This window comes from Anarrhichthys ocellatus, unplaced genomic scaffold (genome assembly GCF_004355925.1).
Source record: "Anarrhichthys ocellatus isolate YVR2014 unplaced genomic scaffold, GSC_Weel_1.0 scaffold8, whole genome shotgun sequence".
Classification (NCBI taxonomy): Eukaryota; Metazoa; Chordata; class Actinopteri; order Perciformes; family Anarhichadidae; genus Anarrhichthys; species Anarrhichthys ocellatus.
The window spans coordinates 2,288,826-2,298,807 of record NW_022280038.1 but is presented as its reverse complement, the minus strand read 5'-3'; the positions used below and the strand labels follow the sequence as shown (position 1 = coordinate 2,298,807).

Below are 9,982 nucleotides of genomic sequence, written 5' to 3'. Positions count from 1 at the left end.
CACACACACACACACACACACACACACACACACACACACACACACACGATCCTTGTGTTAAGTACCTTCATTTTATGTGCCAAGATAATTTATGCAGAAACTTTTTACCGAGCATTATATTGCAGTCCAATTTCTATACCCATGTACACACACAGATTCAAGTCTAGACTTCAAACTCTGGTCATGGGTAAATAACTGGATGTCTATGGTGGAAGATGTTTGCAGTGCTCTCCATTTGAGTCTCCACTCCATTAGATCCACAGCAGGGAAGTTTCTATTATGTTGGGCACAAACAAACCCTGAGGGCAGGCCACAACACATCTGGGCTGACTGTACTCGATTCAATTTGGGTGATCCAAAGAGGTTGACAACGCACAGCCTGCATTCCCCCGCTCATTGTTATTCAAATCAGAGGAGACAACACACAATCAGAGGGGGACTCTGGGGATCTCAGCATAGACAGCGTAAACACACACACACACAAAGTACACTCAAATGCAGACACTCGTGGAAAAGCAAGTGCCAAAGATTCCCTCTCTCTTTCATACACACGGGCGGGCGGGCGGGCACACGCGCGCACGCGCACACGCACACACACACACACTCCTTGGGGGATCCACTCCGGTCCTGCCGGGCAAAAACTGCAGCACAATGGGCAGAGGAGGCAGGACAGGAAAAGGGAGGTGGGACATGAATAAATCATGCCTTTAGACCACACAGGACACAGCATAAACACACAAATAAAAAACTAAAAAAAACAACCTGCCACACCCACGCTACAGCAAACGAATGCAAGCGTTTAACGCATAAAAATACATGCATACATGCACAGCATGCAGTGTGTCACTCACACACACACACACACACACCACTTCGGCATGAAAAATGTGCTCTCTCTTTCAATACACACACAGAGCAAAAGTGGGACTCCAAAATTAGCAGGGCAGAGTTCATGTCATCTGCCTAGCTATTACTGGAGCAAAATTCTGCCAGCGCTACACACACACACACACTCCCACATACAAAAACACACAGTTGTGAATGTCTGAGTCAGGCAGACAGGGAAAGCTAATGCAAACTGAAGTCATGATGCCTCACGCTGTAATCAAGAGCATTATGCCTCCTGTAATTACCTCTAAACATTAATTTGGCTAATAACCTTTAGCTCTTAGTGCCACATACAGGGAGCGGTGTGAAATGCCCTGCAATCCCTCAGCCATCACAGTGACAGCAGCGGTGCAAAGATGGACTGTTGATGTGTAAAACCGCAGATACAGGCCTCTGGTCTCCAAGCATGTTTTGATGCAGTATCTAATACAGCACTGTGCTATATTTGATCTCACTAGCTCAGTAGTCTCATCCTTGTTGAGAACCATAACATCTGTTTAATGTTTCTTTTGGTTGGCACTTCACTCTTACAGGGGTGCAGGACAAAGCCAGTTAACTAATATCCGAAGCAAACTAGATGTGTGTCCGTTTAAAAACACTTCATTTTACAGGAAACGATAAAATGGGTCTGAATCCAATCATAAAGCCGTGTTTTATGGCTGGCTACTTCTCGGCACAAACTGTGAAGCTGCGGATTGGATTTGCCGTTTTTCTCCTAATTTAATGCCACACATATTCCTGTCAAGGCCTCGTGCCTTTGCAGTTGGGATCTAAAGAGCCGGAAAAAAACCCCCAAAACAGCAGCTGACCAACCTCCAACACCCCGAGCAGGGAACGACAGTCCTGTGGTATTGTTGCAGTTTATGCAGGAGCTTGTGTCGAGACTCTACTGAAACTAAACTGGATGGATTAAAAAGCCACACCCACCAGATCATAATAATAGTAATGATGGACAGGAAGTTAAAATGAATTTGACTGCCCTCAAGGAAAGAATAAAGATGTCTGTGCAACTTGTAAAATGTACCTCAGTGCATCAAATTCCGCGTAAGTACGAGAAACGCACAGTCCAAGGTCACGCACACACTTACAGGTTCAATCCAGTCTGTTAACCACACAAGGCCCCTCACGAAACTCACCACCACTCAAGCTCATCTTGTCGTGACAGGAAGGGGGTTGCAACTCTTTCCAACCAGCCCATGCAATTAGAATTGACTTAACAGTAAAGTATTCCCCAAGGACACAGCTGCTCCTGACTTTAGTCAAAACACACATAGTTCAGGCAAGATACGGCCGATTATGATTCAGTTTCAAGAGCATTGCTGATGCCGAGTGTCCAAGTGTAGAACATGCAGCGAATACGCACTCATTTAAAAGATTATTTCCCCAACTGAGAACAATGTGGTGCACAAAGGTAATCTCTGTCACTGAAGGCTTCTCATTTGACTTATGATAACTCCTTTCTCTGCTGCAGACTCTGCCGCTGTCAGTGCGCACACACACACACACCACTCCTTTTCCCAGCGCCACTCACTGACCTAACAAAGCCTCTCCACAGTCACCAGTCTGACCCAGTAACCTGCATGCCTCTTATCTACCGGGGACGTCCAGCTATAAGCTCCCATCTGAGCGCTCCCACTCATGCAGTATGTTGAGACGTGCGAGTCAACAGCCATGGGTGATGACCGAAAAGCTTCTTTGAGTTTTTAGAATTAAAGAAATGATTAGGCTCTTGTTTTAACTTAATGTCACGGTGATATGTTGCCTTCTTAACAAAACCCTCCATTTAAACAACTGAGCTAAGGCCTAGGTGTAAGCTGATGAATATCCCTTGGTGTAAAAAAAAAAGAAAGTGATCTGCATTGTTATCTCCTTCTCCTTCTTTGTTGTTAGATTGGATTTAACAACATCACACCTACTGTGCACAATGAGATAAACTCGTAAAAAACAAAAAAAACTTACCCCTTGGTTTCCTTTGAAACAAATTGATGGCTCACTTGGCAAAGAGATCTGAGGTAAAAGAAAGACAGAAGCATTTATTGTGACTTTGTTGCAGGCATGAACACAGCTCTGTAATTTAAATTAGTCAAGATAACAAAAAAAAGATGCTGTAATGTGTTTACATGCAAGTTACACAATCAATAATGCCTGTGTGCTGTTAATGGTATCCACTGGAGCTAATTACGATCTACTTGTCAATTAACTTGGCAGACTGCAGGCTCTCTGCTTCACTTTGAAGCACAAAGAAGGTTTCCCAGCAAACAGCTGACGGGCTCCTCTTTCCCGACAGTCACAGGGTTCAGTCGTGGTATGCTGCTCAGCGATGTAGCCAATTGATTCAGAGGTGACTGTAAACTAGTTGGAGCGACTCTCATTTAGATATCTCATTTATATATTTATTATTTATAGTCTACTAAAATAATCTAAAAATAAATAAATTAGGAAAAGCTAATATATATATATATATATATATTAATTCAACAAAAATGCGACAGTAAGACACGTTTGAAAACACAAATTAGCTCAGCCGACAACTTTTACAAGAGTAAATTCATCTCCAAACACGCGCGCACAAACACATAAACACCCGAGGTGAAGGTACCTTGAGTTTTTGGTAAGCCTCCAGTGCTCTGATAGCCGTGTCCGTGAGCTTGACATGGTACAGCGTCCTGTTGGTGCTGTTTTTGTTATTTTTTCCACAGAAGAGTCCGTAATGGTGCTCCTGCCTGAGCGAAGCCATCGCTGGCTTTTCTCTCTGCCCCGCAATTAAAGCTGCTTTCCTCTCTCGGCTCAGCACTCTCCCTGAAACGTCACGGGGTGGGCGGAGCCTCGGTGACAACAGTACAGCGCAGCAGACTGTACACTGCATTTCTTCATGACATTTACTACCAATTTAACATCTAAAAAAAATATTTCTTTCTTTAAAAAAGATCATAAAAATTCTGTTGATATTCATTCAGTCGATCTTCATATTTGTTTCCTGGTTTGTCCCTTGAAAAATCATCTGTAGGATTTGTTGTATATTTGTATACATTTTCCTTTACTCATGTAGGAGCTGCACCATCATTTTCTAATACATACAATGGGTCAAATGGCGATGTATTATGTGAAAGGGTTGATGACAAACCCAATTCTTCCGAGCTCTACGGAGCGTTTTAGCTTCATTCAGCTCATTGTTTTGGTTTTCACTACACGCTACCTGCCCAGGACCCAACGGCAGGCAGATACAGTTAATGGCTAGATGGTGAACATAGTTGAGCATTAAGCTAAGCGCCTGGAGACCAAAACAAATTTAGAGAGAGTAAATATTGAACTTACATTTGTTAGGTATCTCCTTAGGTATCTCCAAAACCTGGGAAATGATGTGATACGATGCATGTAAACCATGGAGAGAATTGAGTCACCACATTGTGCAGGCTCTGTTATGTAATGACTATCAACTATGTTAGGAACGACCAAACAAGCCGATCAACATCTCTAGCAGTGTAGTGCCAACTATAATGAATGTGCCAGAGTGTGTGTTTAATGATAGGCCAACATTTAATTGGATAATGATTTATTAATGAAACAAGACAAGGCTTTGTTAGCTTTGCCAGCCAACAAATGTGGCCTGTTAGTGAGATTGTTTATATCTTATCCAAGTGTAACACACTTACCCTCTCTCAGTATGACGGAATATTTATCAACCCATCTCATCATATTATTATAAAAACTAAATAAATTCTAAAAACAATTAAATTAAATTAATAATTTCTTATCTTCTTTGGTATTTTGATGATTGCTGGATAATATATATATTGATATTGTCCAATGTCAAGTCTGTATTTGATCACTTGACGAGCGGATACTATGAGGTATGTGTGTATGCTTCATAACTAGCGTGCACCAGGGCCGGTCATAATAGTGTGTATTGGGGCCCATCAGAACTACACTCACACCACTGCTGTGGATCCACAATCAGTAAATGCATTCATCCTGAAGTAGTAAAAATAAATTATATAGTTTTGGTAGAGACAGTATAGCTTATTATGTGTGCTATGCCAAGACATCCACCAAATTCATAATTAGTTTTCTCTCTTATTTCCAGACAATACAGCATGTACTAAAACAGTGTAAAAGTGACTATGATTGTATGACAATCTTTATATTAACTAAACTGAAAAGAGTGTGTTGGAGAAGTTTTTTGGTACCTTTAAGGGTGTCCAGCTCCTCAGTTGACCTTTCATGTACAGTATATGTGTTGTGTCTCAGTTGCTCTGTAAAAGTACATTTACTGCCATAGGCCACACTGCCTGTAAACCTTATCAAATGCTGGCTTCCAGGGAAAAGACAGACTCTGTTAAAACTCAGTATTAATAGTGTTAGAAATCTCATTCAGTGATATATAATAGTGATAACCAAATGTAAAAGGTCAAAGTTAATTTTACATTCTGCATGTAGAGTGTTGTACAAACTGATGATGTCCAAGCATCCTTGTCGTAAGACACTCAGTCAGAAAAGCAATGAATAAAATGTACTAATTTATATGCACTGATTTTACTGTGGGCTTATGGGAGCAGCCATGTTCAACAGTTAGATAAATAATTAAATCATATTTAAACAATGTAAATATTTAAATGGGTATATCATTACTGCAAATACCTGTCGTTTTTAGTTTTTGAATCAAATCCTAAAGTGTGTGGTGAACCATGTGAGGAGCTAAAAGAATAAAGAAAAAAGGAAAAACAAAAACAAAAGCTACATTCACAATGTGGGTCAGTTTGCGAATAATCCTTGACACAAAAGATGCTTATCCTGAGGGGTTAATGGGCTTAGTTATCGTAATTTTTGACAGTCTGTCCAACTTTTAATTTCTCTTGTTGGTTGTTGGAACCAACAGAAACAGGAGCGCCTCAAACTGATACCAAATCCACTGCTGGGTAGATCTGTTATCTGTTAAGAAAAGCCTCGTGTTGAATTCATGTGTCTCACACAGCTCAGCAAACATGACCAAGCTGAATGACGACAAAACCTAAAGAACTTAAGTGTTTGCATAACTGCGAGAAAGCGCACAGGTGAAGGTGGAGGTTGGCGAAGCAGATGAGTCTGACATGTAAGCCTATTTAGTTAAATTGCTAAGCTACTCTCTGAATGAAAGTACATAACAGGAGGGGGAGGGGTTACTGGAGGTCAACAGAGAACAGGTGGTGCTGAATCTTTACATCATGCACTTCTATCAATCTGAGATTTGAAAAAAACCTGAATCTTCTAACCACCATGTAATTCTGTATATCCAATAAACCGTGTGTTATAATAAATATATGAAAATTCAGCTTCAGAAGAGACCGCATACTGTGTAATAGTACTTAAAACAGCAGTCCTTCCCCGCACTGATGCATGTAGGTTTGAAGTCGCTCCTCCAACAGCCAAGCAGTGCAAGATTAACCCGTGTCAGCCCCTCCCTCTTCTTTACCTGGCTCGTCTGTCTCATCCACTCATTGTCTCTATGGCTTGCCATCTGCTGCATGGGAAACTGCTAATGGACACCGTTCCCCTGGGAGTGACGTTTCACACCTGAGGTCAGTGACTCCCAGGACGCCTGCAACTGGTAAGAGGCAGCTTGTTCACATTGTATTATTGTCCCTCATGTTTCTTCTTCTTTAGTGCAGAGCGGTGTGAGCTAAGAAAACTGTAAGCGTCTGATAACATGAGTGTGAAATATACAGATTACATCAAAGCCTCATGAGGAGAACATAACGGTCTATGAAACATGATATGTACATGCATGTCTACATATGGCTCTGTTGTGAGTGGGAGAAGGAGAACAGGACTTTTTTGTCTGCATTAGGTTATGTATGTGAAGACATTATGTATTAGTTTTGCAGAGCCATCATAAATGCAGTAGTGTGAATATAGAACCCCTTAACTATTACTCAGCATCCAAAAGAGAAAGAAAGAGTTAATTCCAAGAGCATTGAGTTTTAGCTACTTCAGTGTACTTCATGAACAAAATGGGATAAAAAAAGCTGCAGTTTGTAGCAATTGTAAAGCCATTATATGGAGGATGTGATTATAGCATCACCAAATTTTGCAACGTCTAAATGTTAGTTGGCCAAAGTATAACATACTAAATTTAAATGATAAAGTTATAAGGCATTGGCATTCACAACCAGACAGGTGAGACTCTTAATCAGCGTTTCTAGTTAGTAGACTGTGGAGAACGCACAGTAAATGTGCTGTTTCCATAACTTTCCACTAAATGCACAAGAATAGTGCACTAATTGAAGACATCACAGATTCCATCTTTAAAGTCTTCTATATCTATAGATCCGTTTCTGGGTCATTGAGAGGAAGTCACCTTTTTCTACTTGAAATGTTCATCGATTGAATTTTGTTGTCCCCACAAACACACATATACTGTATATGTAAACACATATGACATATGTTTTTCATATGCATTCAATGACACACACAAAAAGCATGCACATGATGACTGCAGTGTGCATCACTGCACATTTCACTGTGAAGATTTCCACAAAGACAATGCAAATGACTCAAAGACTGAGGCTTTAAGTGAGTGTGCAGCGTGCTCATTTATATTCCAGCGTGCATTGTGCACATGCACGCACACACACACACACACACACACACACACACACACACACACAAACACACACTCACACATTGTTATTTCAGCTGGCAGAGATGGTGTATCAGGCAGAGTGAGAAAGTGCTTACGAATTTGGGAAAGGTATCGGGTTAGACACACCAACGCCTTTTCTGTGAGACGCTAACGCTTTGCCTGGTGTCAAACTTTCACCGGCCGAAATTTTAGATTTTCTGTTTTTGCAGCTGCTTCATCAGAATATTTAAGTTAATAATTGATTTTTATTGTACTGACCTTCAGCATTCAGAGAAGATTAAATCCTAATAAGTATTTCTGTTTTTTTAATGACCTCCTTTTACATATAGCAAAAAGTTAAAAGGACGCACTGTGAGAGAACTATAGATGCTATATATATATATATATATATATATATATATATATATATATATATATCTCAAATTGTCTACTCTGATACTTCAAAAGTCAAATAAATGTGTAAGCTGACACACGTTATCAAATGTTTCATAAATCTTTATGTCCGTTGTATCTTACACCACATTTTATTCATCATTTTCTAAAGAAGGACAAGCTTATTCCTCCACTGTATTTAAAACCAGTTATATAATTTAAATTAGGTTATTTTTAATCCATGTGCACTAAACTTTAGATGAACAAAAATGAATTTCCAACCTAATAAAGGAAAACATTATGGCACAGGTGTTGTCCAATGCTCTAAGGTTCTAAGATGTGAAGATGTCATTCAAATATTTGCAAAAACAAAAGCTCTCTTTCCCTAACACCCAATTTATCAGCTGTGGTTGATAACTGAAATGTAATGGTGAGTTTAGTTTGTTGAAACTCATCAACTATACCACTGAGTATTTGGTTAAACAGTCTTGTTGTATTTTAAAGGATTATCTTAAAGTCTTTTTTCGATGTTTTCATGAATTGGTCAGTAGCTTCTGGTCATGAGACGAGAGATTACCGTTGGTTGAAACTTCATGACCCCATGCACAGGAATGTGCCCTCAAAAGTGAAACCCAAAGTTAAATGTTGGTTTAAGATATAAAAGAAAATAAAAAAAACTATAATCAACATTTCTTTGTTTTCTTTTAATTACCTGAACAGGAAAAAGAAGGTAACTTATAACTGTGTTGGATAAAGCCTCATAGTTAAAATCAGTTAGGAGTCCTAACATTGTTGCATAAAGCCACACTCATCTGTGATTCAGAGGTGGAGGAATTTCAATGCAGTGTGTTACTTTCAAGGCATGTTGGCAGTAGAATGGCAACAAGACCTCTCCATGTCTGACTAAAGGCTGTTGTAAGTAGTCAGGGCCCCACAGAACCAACACGGAAAATACATGAGAGATGAGAAAACTCATACTGTACAGTAAATATGAAGCTGGAGCAAGTTAGCTTAGCTCAGCACAAAGACTGGAAACGGGGAAGCAGCTAGCCTGGCTCTAAAATCCAACGATCTGCACCTCTAAACGTCACTACCTATCAGTGTTAGGGAATGCTTCTTCTAAATGTAAATTGTTGAGTCTTTCCTACTAAGAAAAGTAACTTGTTAGAATAGGCTACTTTTGCGTCACCAAAAATGAAAACTCCTTCTTTGCACATGTTGGTTATATTGTAACCTTCCGTACTTTTTCATATCAAGTACCCCTACACTGGCAAAAACAAGACCCCCATTTGATAAGTTTTGTCGCAGGGCTTCCCATCTGATTGAAGTTTGTCATTTTAGACGTTTATCACAGAAAGTGTATGAAATCGATGACCAAAGTAGCCATTGATTTTGTCATTGTGTTACCTATGGATGGAATTATTTTGAAAATGATTCACGTTTTGCTGAGGACAGCATGGAACCCCTTCAAGGACCCCTGGTGGTCCCTGGACCCCAGTTTGAGAACCACAGGTCTACGGCATCTCTAACTCTGCAGGCAGGAGTGAGATACGCTTATCCCCCAGGCACAGTTTTCATTTCACTGCGATACTCTTGTAACCGATTACTTATTTCAAAACATAAGTAAATAACTGACTACTTGAATTGCAAACGTTTCTCGTTACAACAAAAAGTAATCTTGTTGTTACCCCGCGTTACCCCCAACACTGCAAATTTTCACATTAGATCTTGTTTGCTTAATGTGTACAAGAACCGAAGTGTAAAAAAACAACAATGTCTTGTTTTACCGGGGGTTATGTTCCAGGCTACTAACTGGCTGTTTGCTACAGCATCATGAGTAGCGTACAGAGAGGGGTATTAATCCTCTCATCTAATCCTAGCCAGGAAAGAGAATAAGCCTATTTCCCAAAACGTCAAACTACTCCTTTAAGGAATGTGATGAGACGGCATGAGACCTTATCTTTTGCTCTGTTAAGCATAACAAAATCCATGTCATGTTTTCTTTAACTTGGGTCCAAGGAAAAAGGCTACAGGTTTACTCAGCAAAGTACGTGGATTATGCTCACATCTGAGATTTGCACATTTATTTTCACTGTCTTCAAA

General features: G+C 39.9%; 1 protein-coding gene across 2 annotated transcripts in view; it reads right to left on the bottom strand.

Annotated features, from left to right (window-relative positions):
* Positions 1-3,633, bottom strand: part of LOC116384209 (RNA polymerase II elongation factor ELL2-like) — a 21,611-nt gene extending 17,978 nt beyond the window's left edge. For both annotated transcript variants that reach the window (XM_031848680.1, XM_031848679.1), the window contains exons 1-2: positions 3,488-3,633; positions 2,848-2,895 (exon numbers count right to left, since the gene is read on the bottom strand). In XM_031848680.1, the coding sequence (XP_031704540.1) occupies positions 2,848-2,895; positions 3,488-3,625 (186 nt within the window). In that variant the 5' untranslated portion in view covers positions 3,626-3,633. The remainder of the gene's footprint in view (positions 1-2,847; positions 2,896-3,487) is intronic.
* Between the last annotated feature and the right edge of the window lie 6,349 nt (positions 3,634-9,982).